Below are 16,637 nucleotides of genomic sequence, written 5' to 3'. Positions count from 1 at the left end.
AAAAAAATTATATAAATCCAAAAATTTCAATTTTTATAAACAATTTCAATTAAAAAACATTTGGGCTTTGATTTATAATTTCAATTCTTATTGCTAGCAAAAAAAAATTACCAAAATTTAAGTTTTAATAAACAATCAAGTCAATTTCTTTTTATTTTAAATAAAAATACTATAGAAACTTTAAAACTTGACGTTCCATCGAAATTTTGTCAAACAAAAAATAAAATGAATTTAATTTCTATTTCAGCATATCGATTTGTCTTGTGTGAATTTACTTTTGGTTAAGGTGGAATTTATGCTGACGGCATTTATTGCTCACAGAGCAAGACGTTTGCAAACTCCAAGAAAATTAATTGAAGAAATTGATAGTGCACCGGAACTACCGCCCCGTTGTCCTTCGGGAAAAATTAAAATCAACGTTCGTTTGTCAAATCAAGCAAAATCGACGAATGTTCAACAGGCAAAGGCTAAATGTATTACTAGCGCTGTTTTATCGCCAAGAGTTGGCACATCACCTTTAATTAAAAGCGCAAGCAATCAAACACCCTCTGGACAAGGTATTAATTAAAAAAAAAACATTTTTCCCTAAATGATTTTTTTTGTTTTTAATTACCAATTTTTATAGTCACCTATTTTTTTTTATGTTTTTGTCAACTTTTTTTAAACCTATTTCTTAGAAAAAAAAATCCCATTTCTTACTTCAAATTATTTGATTTTTATTTAAATCATAATTAAACTTTTTTTGTCAGGAAAATTGAAAAATTTATTTTTGTTACAACTCTGAAATGATATTTTTATTCTTGAGAAAATAAATAAAATGTTATTTTTTTAAATTTCAGGCGTGACATTGAGAGTTGCTGGTGGACAACAATTGCAAGGTTATTCGGTTCAATTGGTGCCACATCAAGGAAGTGTGAAAGGTAATTTTGATTTTCTTTTACAATTTCAAATAAAAAAAATTTTAAGCATCATCGATCAGTGATTGGAACACAAAGTGGACAATCGCTTTTGCAATGATGCAAGATAAAAATATTCTCGGGCCAGCTTGTTCATTGATCAATTCCTTTCATGAGCATTCTAGAACCAAGAAAACATTTTCTATAATAATAATATAATTTTTTCTTAATTAGATTAAATATATCTACTAAATTTTGAATATTTTTCATCAATAAGTTTTTTTACGCTTTTTTCATGATTTTGAACAATTTAAATTTAAAAGAAAATTAAAGTTCTGAAATGGACAAAATGCGTTTTTTTTTCAATTTTAATAATATATAATAATTTTAGATCCTAAATAATGTCAAAAGAAAAAAAAAAATTTACACCCCTTAATAAACATTAATTTCGATAAGCTGAAATGGGACGCATGATTATCCCATAAAAATAATTAATTACAATTTATATTTTAAAGTATTTTATTAGAAATAATAATTATTTTTTAGGCGAATTTTCAATTTTCGAATTAAAATTTGACAAATTTTCTTATTATACGAATTTTTGTATAAACAAAATTTTTAGCTATCGAATATTTGTTTTAACAGAATTTTCATTTTACAGTAATTTTTTTTACATTACTTTCTATATAAAAGAATTTTAATTTAATCGAGTTTTAATTTAAAAGAATTCTTATTCAAACGAATTTTAAAAATGACAGAAATTCCAATTGTCCGAATTTTTATTTATACGAATTTTTAATTGATAAAATTTATAAGCGCTGAATTTATACTTATTCGAAATTACAAATGTCCGAGCAAATAATCGACAGAAAGATTTCGGCGAAATTTTTTAAATTGACCAATTTTGTCGATATGACTGGAAAACCGGGAATTTAAAAAGTGACCGGGAATTTTTCAGATATTCTAAAAATTTATATCGTCTATTACATTTCTCAGAAAAATGTATTTTTAAAATAAGTATATCTAATTATTTTTTTTGTAGTAGTGCATTATTAAAATTTATAAGAAGAATTAATATTAAAAAATAAAAAAGTTATGAATTTTTTTTGTTTAGAAAAATGGTCATGTTTTGTAGAATTAAATTATTTACAAAATTTTGACCGGGAAAAACAGAAAATTAACCGGAAATTTATAATCATAAAAATTATCTCCACCCTGATCACGATTTTCTTGATAATTTCTATTTGGTTTATTTTAAAAATTACTCCAAAATCTTTCTTTCGATTGTTTGTTCGGACAAATAAAAAATCGGTGTCTTAAAAATTCTACCAATTAAAAATTAATAGAATTCGGATAAATTAAAATTCGGTGAATTGGAATTTCTGTCACTTAAAAAATTCGAATCACACAAAATTCGATTGAATTGAGAATTGTGTTAAATTAAAATTCGGTTAAATTGAGATTCTTTTAAATAAAATGACTGTTATATGAAAATTCTGCCAAATAAAAATTCGGTAATTAAAAATGTTAAGTAAAAATTCGTATAAATAGAAAATCCATTAAATGCTAATTCAAAAAATAGAAATTCGTCTAAAAAAATAATTAGGTATTTCCAATAAAATTCTTTAAAATGAAAATTAGAATTAAAAATTTTTATGAGATAATCCGGCGCCCCGCTGAAATTTCACTGGTCCTTAAGGGCATGTAAAAAAATACTTGTAATTTATTTATTACTTTTTTTTTGAAATTCTAATTGGAAAAAAACGATTATTTTAGCAATTCCACTGCCGCCAAATTTACAAACAACAAATGTCGGCTCAACGACAACATCATCAACAACAACCGGTGGTTCAAATTCGCAAAAAATCACCGTTGCAAACACCAATATTCGTGAGGGTCTACAAAGACTGGCAACGCAAACAGTTACCGTTAAACAGGGTGATTCCGTCCAAAGGATAGCAGTACCATCGGGCTTTGCTCATTTGGTACAAACGGCAACTGGACGACATATTCTCTTAACATCAAATCAACAAAATGCCAACACTGTTGTAACACCGAGTGGACAACGTTTAACGGTACTTTCAAAATCATTGGTTGGCCTTTCAACAACTGCCGGTGTCAATAAAGTATTTAGTGGCGTTGTTACCACAACATCAGGCGGACGACCAATTGTTCGTGTTCCACAATTAAATATGAATACATCGCAAGCACATATTGCGAGTGGCGCACAAATACGTCCAAATATTGTAACAACAACAACAACAACAAAACAGCCTGTATTGAAGGAAATTGTCGCCAGCAACAAAGTGATAACTAAAGAGGAACAAGCGCCAAAATCGGGATTTCATATGCCACAAGTTGAAGATGAACGACGACGTCGACGACAGGGTAAACTTCGTTTATTGGCAAATGTAAATGAGACACGATGCGCCGCATGTCCATTGTATGGTGAGGATCTTTTTATGGCATTGCGATTGGGTAAACCAGCGAATGGTTGCCAATGGCACGGTGGATGGATGCATTGTACAAATGCAAAGGAAGAAAGTCCACGTACAAGAAGACAATTTTTCTCACGCACCGAAGCACTCGCTGAGGCAATAAAATCAACTGAGCAAATTGTTGAGGAATTGAAGGGTATTTTTGAAAGATTTGTCACATATGTGCCGGCAGTTCAAGCACCGCAGCCACGTTTTCATTGTTCGCATCCACCGCCACAAAAATTGTGGGCCGAGCAACGTCTTAAATTTGAATTAAAACGACAATTATCACCAAAACTTGCACTACTTCATCCAGTTGCAAGATCAATGTTGACACAATTTCCCGAGCCACGTCTCATTCAATATGATTGTGGTAAATTACAATCGCTCGATCAATTATTGAGGCGACTTAAATCTGGTTCACATAGGGTATTAATATTCACGCAAATGACAAGAATGCTCGATGTATTGGAGGCGTTTCTCAATTTTCATGGTCATATTTACTTACGATTGGATGGAGCAACGAAAGTTGATCAACGACAAGTGTTGATGGAACGATTTAATGCGGATAAGAGAATATTTTGTTTTATATTGTCAACAAGATCGGGTGGTGTTGGTGTTAATTTAACGGGGGCCGATACTGTTATTTTTTATGATAGTGATTGGAATCCAACAATGGACGCTCAAGCTCAAGACAGATGTCATAGAATCGGACAAACGAGGGATGTTCATATTTATAGGTAATTATTGTCAATATTTTTCACATCAAAATTATTGTTTTAGATAATATTTTTTGTGTGCATAATTATCCAATAAAAATCATTAGTTAGAATTTTTATTTTCAACAATTTTAATAGATATAATTATTTTTTTACACCAATTTCCATTTTTCGAATTGACATTTGTCGGAATTTTTCGCAATTTTTAGGCATCGAATTTTTATTGTACAGAATTCTTAAAACGACGAATTTTTATTTGTCCAAAATTGCAAATAGTCGAACAAACAATCGACAGAAAGATTTTGTCGCGATTTTTAAAATCCACCCTGATCACAATTTTCTTGACAACTTTTGATTGGTGAATTTTAAACATTGCGCCTAAATCTTTCTGCCGATTGTTTGTTCGGCCATTTGCAATTTCGGACAAATAAAAAATTCGGTGTTTTAAGAATTATGTACAATAAAAATTCGATACATAAGAATTCTGTTATGTAAAAATTTGTTTAATTAAAAAGAAATTCTGTCAAATGTTTATTCGAAAAATAAAAATTCGTCTAAAAAATAATTATATCGAATAAAATTCTTTAAAATGAAAATTTTAACTAATCATTTTTATGGGATAATCATGCGCCCTAATATTTTCAAGTCTCGGATTATATGATTTTTTTTCAATTTTTAAACAAAATTTTTTTATTATACAATACAGATTTTATTCATATCTTTTTTTATTTAAATTATTTAACAAATTTTTAACTATAATTATTCTATAAATTAATTATTTTCAATTATTTCAATGTAATTCTTTACAAATTCAATTAGCTTAAACTATTTTCAATTCAATTATTTTTAAAAAAAGGTTTTTCTAAAATTATTTCATAAATTATTTTCATTTCTGTAAAATTTAACAAAATCTTTTGAAATTCAATTATTTTTAAAAATTTCAGGTAACTCTTCCAAACATTCAATTATTTTTAATAATTTTAATATTTCTTTCAAAATTTAATTATTTAACAAAATTACAACTTAATTATTTTCTGAAATTTTTTTTCGACCATTAAAACTAAAAACTATGGAAAAATTTTAAATTCGAATTATTATTTGCTTCAATCAGACTATAAAAATTTTTTTAAATGAAACTTGAAAAAAATTTTTATTTTAAAAATTTGTTCTACTTAATTAAAATTTTGAAAATTTGTCTCAGTTCTGTTCTGAAATATTCGAAATAAATTTTCTTGATAATATTCTTGTAGAATTATTTTTATTAAGAAATGAAAAAATAAAGTAAATAATATACAATAACATTAGATATTTAGAGTAAAGAATGTATTAAAATTTTTTTGTTTTAAACTTGTTTAAACATTCACGAATATTTTCTAAAATTCAAATGATACTTTTAAATAAATTATATTACAAAAGAAAATAATTATTTTAAAAATAAATGAAAGAAGTTAGAGGTTCCAGTGTAGTTAATGTAATTTTTATAGCAAAAAATTCTATTAAATTAAAATTTAATTAATTTTTAAAATGCAATAATAATAGTACTTAGCCCCGTTAGAATCGTAATTTTTATTCTATTTTTATAGACAATAGCTCCTTTTTCTCTTTGAAAAATTCTCTAAAATTCTGATTTTGTTATTTTGTTAAATAATGGTTTGTTTAAAAAAAATAAAAATTTGTTAATGAACAAAATATTGTTAATAAACTTCAACGAACAGAATTGTAGAAAATCTTTTTAAAAAGTAAAATGAGCTATTGGAAAAATAATTACAATTGTTCATCAACTTTAATCAAAAAATATAAAAAGTGAAAAATAATTATTATTTAACCAAAAAATTTTGTACAAAAAAAATTTATTTTGAAAATTGTACAACTGAATCTTTAAAATTTGATAAAATTAATTTTCATTTATCACTTTTTATTTGTTATTAAAAACAACTTTTTAGTTTGAGGTTATGTTAATTAATTAATTTTAATGATATTATATATGAGAAATTTATAAAAAAGAAAAGTAATTTATTATTATTATTTTCAGACTTGTTAGTGATAAAACGGTAGAAGAAAATATCTTAAAGAAAGCGAATCAGAAACGATTGCTCGGCGATCTTGCAATTGAAGGTGGAAACTTTACCACTGCGTACTTTAAGAGCGTAAGTGTTAATTTATTTGATATTTTAATGATGCATTAAAATTTTTATTTAATACATTTTTAATTCTAATAACGATAGTTTAATAGAAAAAAATATTTAATTTTCAATATTTTTTAATAATAATATTTTCTATAATTTACTATTTGAAAATTATCGAAATTTATCTACATACTCTAATTTTATCATTGAGTTTCAATAATTTAGTATTTATTATGTTTAATATTAACATTTTCATGTTTAATATAATTTTATAATTAATGAAATTTGATTTTTTTTTCGTTTTGTATTGTTTGTTTTTAATTTTTTGGTATTTTATTAATTTGTAATTTTTTTTACCTAATAATAATCACATCTTTTTTTTGCAGTCGACAATTCAAGACATTTTCAATGTCGATCAAACGGAAGGTGATGCCTCAACTCGAATGGCCGAAGTTCTTGATCAATCGCGAGAGCGCGAGAGAATTCTTCAAAGAGAGAGTTCATCGTCACTGTCGCAACCAAATTCAATTGGTGAAGAGAAAGCAGCAATGGGTGCATTGGAATCGGCTTTGGCCGCTGCCGAGGAAGATCTTGACGTTCAAGCGGCGAAAACTGCCAAAGCAGAAGCCGTTGCCGATTTGGCTGAATTTGACGAAAATATTCCACTCGACGAACCCGATAAAGATGAGACGCAAATTAGTAAAGCGGAAATCGAAGTTCAAAACTTAGTTTCACAGGTAAATTAATTTTTAATTTTAATTTTCTTTAAATAAAATTTTTGATTTGAAATGGCTTATTAATGTTAATGAATATTTTTTTTTTAGTTAACGCCGGTCGAACGATATGCGATGAAATTCATTGAGGAAGCGGAGGGAAGTTTTTCGGCCGCACAATTGGCAGCAGCCGAACGTGAACTCGAACAGCAGAAAAAAGAATGGGAATTGGATCGACTTCGTGCATTACGCGAGGAGGAGGAAAGACAAATGCGACTGGCCGATGATGAAGAAAAACCCCTAACGTATGGTCGCGAGGACGCGGAAAATCAGGTTAATAGTAATATTAATTCTAAGAAACATTCTAATAAGCGTGTACAACCGGGTAGAAAAAGTTCGCGTAGAAATAATCGTAGAGTTCAAGATAGGTCGTCAAGTGAAACTGAAACGTCAACCGAAACGGAAACTGAATCACAAGATGAGGATGATGATGATAATGAGGAAAATGAGGAGGAGGAGGAGGAGCTTGTTGGTGAAAGTAACGATGAGGAATCAAGTCATAATGAAAGTCAAAGTCAAGGCGATGATGAAGATGATGACAACAATGAAAATGGAAACGAGGAAAACGTGGAGACAATGGCGGAAAATGGTAACTACACTAAACATAAAGGTCGTCGTTTAAATAAAACGTCACAAAAAAATAAACTCGATTTAAATAGTCCCCGAACAAGATCAAGGGGAAATGTGAAAATTAATCTTTGGACATTAGACGTGAGTCCAATTCTTCCAAGTAGTATTAAAAAACCACGTGGTTTTCATTCAAAAAAACGTAACGAAAATTCAAAAACCGAGGACAATTTCACTTTACCATCACCTGTAAATGATAATAAAAAATCAGATTCAAATTATAGTAAAAAATTTCAAGAATCGGATATTTTACTTTCGCCAACTTTGAGTTTAGAAAAATTGGAAAATTCCAAAATGAATTTTCTATGTAAGGAAAAGAATACAAAAAAATTGAATAATGTCTCGCAATTAAATGGTTCGTGTTGTGATGATGATGTTGATATTGATGTTGATGTTAATGTTGATGTTGATGATAATTCTATGAACAATTGTGTTGAGGAAAAAGATAATGAAGCAATAGTAAAAACAAATTTAATCAACACGGAAACTGATTCACCGGTACATGTGACGCGAGCCTCTAATAAAGCATCAAATTTTGTGAAAACAAATAGTAATAATGACGAGGACACAGAAAATTGTGATGTTAATAATGCATCGCAAAATCGAAAATCATTTTTTCCAAAACGCACTACAATCACTACAACAAATCGAACAACATCCGGCGAGAATTCAAAAGACACTTCAAAAAATTTAGACGAGTCGAAAAATTTCACGAAAATAAAGCAAAAACTTCAGGATGGATTGAAAAATTCAAATAAGAATCTTGTGCCACATGTTTTGTTGTCGGCGTGCGCGACTCCAAAATTAAAGACAAATCTTGCGCCGGATGTTTCACGTCGATCCGTGAGTCCAACGGTGAAAATTGAAAAACGTGATAAAGACTGCAAACATAATACAAGATCATCAGCCAAATTAGAAGCGAAAAGTGAAATTGAAAATAAAGAAAAAGATTGTGATGCAAAAGATAAGGACGTCAAGGATAAAGATGCAAAAGAGAAAGATACAGAAGATAAGGATGTGAAAGAGAAGGAAATAAAAGATAAGGATTTAAAAGAGAAGGACACAAAGGATAAGGATTTAAAGGATAAAAATACCAAGGATAAGGATGTAAAAGAGAAAAATACCAAGGATAAAGATCCAAAGGAGAAAAATATCAAGGATAAGGATCTAAAGGATAAAAATACCAAGGATAAGGATCTAAAAGATAAAAATACAAAGGAAGAGGATACAAAAGATAAAGAAACAAACGAAAAGAATACAAATATTAAAGAAAAAGAAAGTAGCCAAGAATTAATCAACGAAACAAAAGAAATAGAATCAAATAAAATTGAAATTATCAAAACTGAAATTTGTTGTTCTTCTTTAGAAAAAATTTCCGAAACTCCAAGAATTTCCACACGTCGTGCAAAATTGAATCAAGAAATTTCCGAAACTCCCACAGAGTTGGAAGAAAAAACCACTAAATCAATTGATCACGATTCACAAACATTGAAAAAAATTAAATCACTCGATCACGATCCACAATCATCAAAAACAAAATCCATAGAACAAACAAGAATCACTCGTCGTTCAAGTATAATTCAAATGCCACCACCGCCGCCATCGCCAAAAGTTCAAAAATTAATAATAAAACGAAGACCCGACACTCCATTACCAATGAAAGTTGGAAGACCACGAAAAAGGCCTCTCATTATTGATGAAAAATTAGAAATTCCCACAGATAATATTTTCACAGTACCAACAAATATTGTCCCACCAAAAAAAGCAAAAATTCCCCAAAAAATAATTACAAATCATGAATCAACAAAAATTTCACAAAATAAATCATCATCATCATCATCGTCAGAAAATATTCCAACGCGACGTCGACCCGATACACCAATGCCCGAGACATTTAAAATAAAAATTAAAAAATCGAAAGTCGAAATTATTTCCACGCCTACAAATCAAAAAATTCGTACAACAGGTCGAAAATCATTGGAGAAAACAGAATGCGATTCAAATGGAATTGGTGAAGTAAATAATGATGATATTGATAATAATAAACCTCAACGAACAGCAAAAGTTGTTGCAATTTTAACACTTGACTCGCAAACAAAAGCAAATAATCGTTTGGCCCAACAGCAACCAATTCTTGAAGTGAAATTAAATAAAGTTAATGTTGAGGAAGCAAAAAATGGTGAACATTCAGCTACAACAATTACAAATCCAACGATTTCATTGAATAGATGTGAAACATCATCATCATCAATTACGACGCGAGCTTCAATGAAATTAGATAAGAAAAAAAATATATCAACCGATTTGGATAGTGAATGTACGGATAGTAGTGAACCCACAGCAGGATCAACGACAAGAATAATGAAAAAACGATTTAAAAAAAAAATAGCATCCGTTTCGACGAAAACGAACGATGGAAAACAAAATGATATTCAAGCTTTAGAAAACACTGACGAGGACGAGGCACCACCAAAAAGATCTCTTCGTTTTCAAGCTCCTCCTCATGATAAGCTCAATAATTCGGTGTAGAAAAAAGAAAAAAAAACTTTTTGTTGTAAAACAAAAACACAAAAAAAAATAGAAAACGAAGACACTGTCTTGAATAATAGGCTAGTTAAATAAAAAAAAAAAAAAAAAAAAATGAAAACTTGATAGAGAAATGATTGAAAGCGATTATAATCATAAAACAGATAAATTTATTTTCAAGGTGATGACTATTGTTGTAATATTTAATATATTTTTTAATGATGAACGCGTTGGGGTGTTTTTTTTCCTAAGTTACAGGGAAAAAAGAAATTATATTAAAAAGTTGAGTTTATTGTTTTACTTTTTTTTTTTTTTTTTTTTTTTTTTTTTCTCGAATGAATTGCGTCTGTAAATAATTGCGAGATTTTCGTTTTTGTACCAAGTACAATTTGTAATATTTTTTAGCACTGTAAAAAAAAAGAAAAAAAGCGTGCAATTTTTTAACGCTTTGTAAATGACGGACTAGGTTTAAACAGTTTAAGTTATAATTTAACAAAAGACTCATGACTGTTGTATTATAGAAACAAGAGAGAGAGAGAGAGAGAAAAAGAAGAGTGTATGAGAGAATGAGAAGAAAAAAAGTTCATAAATGTATATCTAAATCATAGAAATAATGATAGTCCGATTATATTTGTGGTAGTTTCTTTTTTGCGAGTTCGTGATTTTTTTTTTTTTTTTATTTTTTTTTGTTTTTTTCTTAAGAATTGCGATCTGATGTTGAGAGAAATGAAAAAAAATGTCTGATTAAACGTGAATTAATCGCCTCTAATTAATTAAGTTGTGCGCGCCTGTATTTTGTATGATCGAATGAGTCCTTAAAAAGGAAATAAACGAAATATTCCTTGCTAAAAAATAAAAAAAAACAAACAAATGTGTTTACTTATTTCTTGGTACGTTTCCAAGTCAAGTTCAATCAAAGGTTCAGTTCCGTTTTGGTGTCAAAAGTTGCTCGGTGTGCTTGTTTATGGTTGGAAGTTTTTATCGAGATATGCACAAAAAAAATTCTTTTTTCTTTTTGCATATCAGTTTGGTGTGGCAAGGCTGTCCATGGCCGCACTTACAAAAAAAGGGCTTCTTCAAGAGCCTTATTTTTAATATATTTATAAATTAATTTTTTATTTTTTTTTTTTTTTTGAAAAATTCTAAAATTTTAAAAGCATGCGTGAGAACCGATCAAATACTCACTCAAAAAAAAAGTAAAGAAAAAATGGCACCAAAACACTGCCTTTGCCATTCCAAACTTGGAGACAGCCAAGATATAAGCAGGCACATTAACGAGCCGCGGAAACCAAAGAAAAAAAAAATTACTTCTTAATACACTGTTTGCAGCTAGAAATATTCTTGGAACGAGCCTTTGAATGAACGGGGCTTTCGTTGTTCCTTTAAGAGTGTTTCACATTGAAATTGAAACGTCAATTTATCAATTTTCTTGATTTTTAATTTTTTAATTGTTACTCTTTTTAAACGAAAAAAATCATTTTAAATATTAAAAGTATTTCAAGTGATTTAAAAAAAATGGTTTAATATTTCTTAACATTGTTTTTTAAATCATTTAAAAAAATACTTTTTAAAAATTTCTATTAACTTTTCCTTAATTATTGAAAAAAATACCTTCAGTACAAAAAAAAATGTAGTATAAACTTTATGTTAATGATTTTTGACTTACATTGTAATACATTAAATAGAATTATTTAAAAATTCACGTTCAACATAAAAAAAACTCTGAAATTGCTAAAAACAAAGAATAACTCGATTTTTCAATTTCAAATGTGAATACTCTTTTTCCCCACATTTTTAATCTATCAAATTTTTATCCTCAATATTTTATGGTAATTATTAATTTTCTATTGAAAAAAATATTAATATTTTCTTTACTTATTATTATTATCATCAGAAATTTTTTTGTTTTAATTATTAATTCTAAAGAAAAGTTATTTGAAAATTTTTCTTAAAATATAATAAAGCGTTTAAAAAAATAATTAAAAAGAATAAATATAAAATAGATTTTTTTTTTCTATGAAATAATGAATTTGACTTGAATTGTTATTTTATTTGCTAGTAAAAAAATTTATTTAATGATCTTGAAAAAAAAATTCTCACGGTAAGTCTCAGTTTCAAAATCTAGCTGCAAATTTTAATGGATACTAAATGAAAACGTATTATTCATGAAAATAATTAATGAAAATATAATTTAATAAATTAATGTTTTTAAAAATTTTTTTTTAAATATATGAAAAACACCCTTTTATTCAATTAATTACAAGTAACTTTACGAATCATGAATAACATTTTGTTTCATTTAGAATTCATCGATTGATTAGTAATAAATGTTTTAACGTGGAAAAAAAAAATTATAAAAAATAGTTATTTTGGCAAAAGAAAATTATTTGTGTGCTTTAAAACATTATTAAAAAGAGATGAATTATTTTATCATATTTGAAATTTTTTGAATTTTTCAGATATGGTTATCGGAGAACACAATGGAACAGATGCCGGTTAGTATGAATAAAAACATGAATTTATCAATCAGATTTCATTACAAGATTATATATGGATTTATAAAAAAATTTAAAAAAAAATAACAAATCTTATTAGATGTGGTGTCCACCAACTCCACCAACCTCTGACAATGATGTTTACATTGATTATTCACTGGGATTTCTCTATGAAAATACACCAATGTCCGAGGCTCAATTGCCGCCAGTATTCGTTAAAAAAGAACCAAAACGAATTCGAGTCGATCCCGTAATAAGCGAGAGAGATGGTGAGTATTTTTTATTGAATAATATTAATTGTATTTAAAATTAATTTTACATTTTGAAGAAAAAAATAAATTTTTTTTTTTTTGTTGTGTAAATTTAACAGGTCGTCGTCCAACAAAAGTTCGACACAAGGAGGAATCTGTTTTTGCTCCACGTTCACTTTTCGATAGACCATCGCCGGCATTAGCGAAAATGCGACGCGACATGAAATTACACAAAATTCGTGGAATGGTACGACCATTGTCAAGTGGTATGTCTGGTTTGAAACCACCACTATTAAAATCACCAAATGAACAGGAAAATATTCTCGAATGGACAATTCATGAAGATTGGTCTCTATTGCAATCAATTCAGGTTTATCAAAGTTTACCATTAAATTTAGTTGTTCTCTCACCTGGACAAACACCAAATTGGGATTTGGTGGCCGATATTGTAAATAATACCGCGCGAATTTATCGTTCACCAAAACAATGTCGAAATCGTTATGAGGCTGTCATTGTTCCAAGGGAAGAGGGAAAACTTCTCTACGATACAACTCCAAAAAAGCAGAAAAAACAAAAGGGCGTCTATAAAACGCCACAAGTTGCCGACGTAAGAATTTTATTATTATTAAATATAAATAATACCAGTTATTTCAAAAAAAAATTTTCTTTTTTTTTAGAATTTTTGAGAAATTTTTCAAAATTATTTATAATATTCAATTTCTTTAATTTAATATAAATTGAATTTATTACTTAAAATTTAAGTTAAATTCTCTTCTTCTACTTTAATTTCGTCTTTTTTTCTTAAATTTTTTGATTTCCTTTTATTTAAAAAAAATCGTTTTTTTCTCTTCAACACTGTATTTCCATAAATTTTTTAGGTAATTATTATAGTTACCATTTTTTATTTACTTTTAATTTTCTAAAATTCTCATGTTATTAATTATTTTCCTATTTTACTGTAAATTTCATTATTAACAGAAAAAAAAACTTTTTCAGACCTTGGAATATAGGACTTTTTTCGTCTTATTTTAATAAGATACAACTTTTTCGACTTTATTTTTACATTTTTTTTACAAAATTTTTAAACAAAATATTTCTTTTTAAGTATAAAATACAGATCTTATTTATTTCAATTATTTAATAAATTTTTAACTAAAATACTTCTCAAAATTAATAATTTTCAATAATTTTAATGAAATTCTTAACAAATTCAATTGTCTTAAATTATTTTTCAATTAAAAATTTTATAAAATTCAACAATTGTTTACAATTTAAAAAAAAAAAATCCAATAAAATTACAAAAAATTTTAATTTATAACCTTTTAAAATTTAATTATTTTTAAAATTTTCCATCTAAAACTTTTTGAAATTTCATCATTTCAATTCTAACTATTCCGAAATTCAATCATTTTTAATGATTTTTATAATATTTTTCGAAAATTCAATTATCTGAAAGCATTTTTCAATTAAAAAATTTTAAAGTTCAATTAAACTTTAATTTTTAATCAATTCTTCAGCAACAGAAATCACCAAAAAAAATTTCAAGTCAAAATAACTTGTAGTTCAATTAATTTCAAAAACTTCAATTTAAAACCTTCTAAAATTTAATTCTATAATAATTTCATTATTGTCTGAAATTGAAGAAAATCTTTTGAAATTTAATTATTTCTAAAATTTTGAACAGAAGTGAAATTTGAAAAATGTATGTCTTTGATTCTGAAATATTCCAAATAAATTTTCTTGATAATATTCCTATAGAATTACTTTTATTAAAGAATTAATAAAATGAATTTAATATCTAATAAATTAATTATTTAAAGTAAAATAATTACTTTTTAACTAATTTAATTAAAATAAAAAAAATCGACTTTTTTTGCGCCTTAAAGTCGATCTGAGGTCTGATTTTTATTACTTTTTATTTATTTACTAAGAAGTGCGAAACCTGTTATTATTATAATTATTTTATTACATTTTTATATTATTAATAATTTTTATTAATTTTGATAAAAAAAACTGAATAATTTTCTTCTTTTTGTAGCAACAAAGCAAAACAAATCGACCAATGAGAACATCACAATTGTACAATCAGGATAAGAATTATTCATTTACCTCGATATCATGTCAGAGGCATGACGCAATAAAAGCCGTGTCAAATAAAAAGGCACCGACAACAAAGCCACTTTGCATGAATCCATCGATGAAAAATCCAAAGCACGCGGCTGTATTGGCAGAATGTGGAATACAATACGAGGCACCTTCATCGCCAATGGAAATTGCGGCACGTAAAGCCGATAGAATTGCAAAAGAAAAGAAAAATGCCGTTTTAACTGCCGAACAACAACAACAAGCGGCAGCACGTCTTGTTCAACAGCAGCAACAACTTCAACAACAACAACAGCAGCAGCAGCAACAACAAATACAATTACAACAGACACAACCCGTCACTGGAACAACGTCACAAGTTCATCAAATTGCCCAAACAACAACTGCCACCGCCGTTACAGCAATTACAACAACAACTTCGACATTGACGTCAATAAAAACCGCCACAACTGTTGCTTCATTGGCGGGAAATTCAACGCCAACAACGCCAATTAAAACACGACCAAGTGCAACGCTTGCAATTCAAGAATCGCGTGTAACACCAACTGTTGTTAGTGTTGCAAATATTTCCACATCGCAAAGAATTGCAACTGTCAATTTAGTACCGCAGAGTTCAACGGTGACAACGCCAAGAAATTTTGTTGGCGTAACAACAGCCGGTGGTAAACAAGTGACACAAGCGCAACTTCAATATTTTGGACAGCAACAACTTTTGCGTCAACAACATGGCATTAAAGTACTTCAATCGCAAGCTGGCGGAACGCAAAAAGTTGCCGTCACCGTACCAACGGGAACGGCGGCGCAACAACGTGCCGCAACACTTATGAAACAACAGGCAACAGTGCAAACGACCAGTGGCGGTAAACAAGTGACGAGGCCCGTCACCGAGACGGAAATGGCGGCATTACTCAAGAGACAAGCGGCAGCATCCACTGTTCTTCAGCAGGCGAAAACAGTTGCTCAGGTTCAAGTGCCAGGACAAACGGGTCTCACGCCAGCGCAAATATTCGCTCAAGCTGGTTTACAAGTGCAAGCGAGTACGTCGACGGGTGGAACGCCGGTGGCCACATTGGTGAAAACATCGGGAATGGGAGTGCGCGCTGCGACATCGCAACAAATTCGTCAATTACAATTACATCCACAAATGCTTGCTCAAAGAAAATTGCCCGGTGGTCAAAAAGTTGCACAATTGGCACAAGTCACTGGCAAAGGTGGCGTACCAACGCAATTAATTGTACAAAAACAATCGATACCAACGACAATGACTGTTCAACATCTTCAACAAGTTATGAAGCAAGTTCAACCGTCGACGGTTCAACAATTCAGTCACGTGAGTTTTATTTTCTTTTATTATTATTATTATTATAATATTTTTTTTGCGTAAGAATTTTGGGAAATTTGCATACCTTGGCTTCCGCCTGCTAAAATTCTTTGGCAGAGTTGACACAGACCTGGAAAATTTACAATTTGTCAGGGAAATTTTTTTTAGTTATGGAAAACCTGGAAATATTGGAATTTTATGAAATATCGTTCGGAAAATTTGATTTCCTACATTTAAATCAAGAAAATTTCAAAGTTGACAATACAACTTTTCTGTTTTAAATTTAGTTGAAATTTAAATGTTGAAATCATCGTGAAATTTTT

The 16,637-nt window shown here is 28.6% G+C and overlaps 1 protein-coding gene across 7 annotated transcripts in view; it reads left to right on the top strand.

The window, feature by feature from the left end:
* LOC127285984 (helicase domino) overlaps positions 1–16,637 on the top strand; it is a 41,663-nt gene that overhangs the window by 20,764 nt on the left and 4,262 nt on the right. For 5 of the 7 annotated variants that reach the window (XM_051312228.1, XM_051312229.1, XM_051312227.1 and 2 more), the window contains 6 exons: positions 248–557; positions 840–920; positions 2,673–4,113; positions 6,125–6,239; positions 6,605–6,955; positions 7,043–10,379. In XM_051312228.1, the coding sequence (XP_051168185.1) occupies positions 248–557; positions 840–920; positions 2,673–4,113; positions 6,125–6,239; positions 6,605–6,955; positions 7,043–10,147 (5,403 nt within the window). In that variant the 3' untranslated portion in view covers positions 10,148–10,379. Of the gene's footprint in view, positions 1–247; positions 558–839; positions 921–2,672; positions 4,114–6,124; positions 6,240–6,604; positions 6,956–7,042; positions 10,380–12,603; positions 12,640–12,739; positions 12,909–13,009; positions 13,498–14,928; positions 16,324–16,637 lie in introns of those variants that run through there. The other 2 variants (XM_051312232.1, XM_051312233.1) reach the window with 1 other exon arrangement.

The sequence above is a fragment of the Leptopilina boulardi genome, unplaced genomic scaffold (genome assembly GCF_019393585.1).
Source record: "Leptopilina boulardi isolate dan_hultmark-lab unplaced genomic scaffold, ZJU_Lbou_2.1 LbouV2_342, whole genome shotgun sequence".
Lineage (NCBI taxonomy): Eukaryota > Metazoa > Arthropoda > Insecta > Hymenoptera > Figitidae > Leptopilina > Leptopilina boulardi.
Note: the sequence above shows the minus strand (reverse complement) of the source record. Positions and strands in the feature narration are given on the sequence as shown.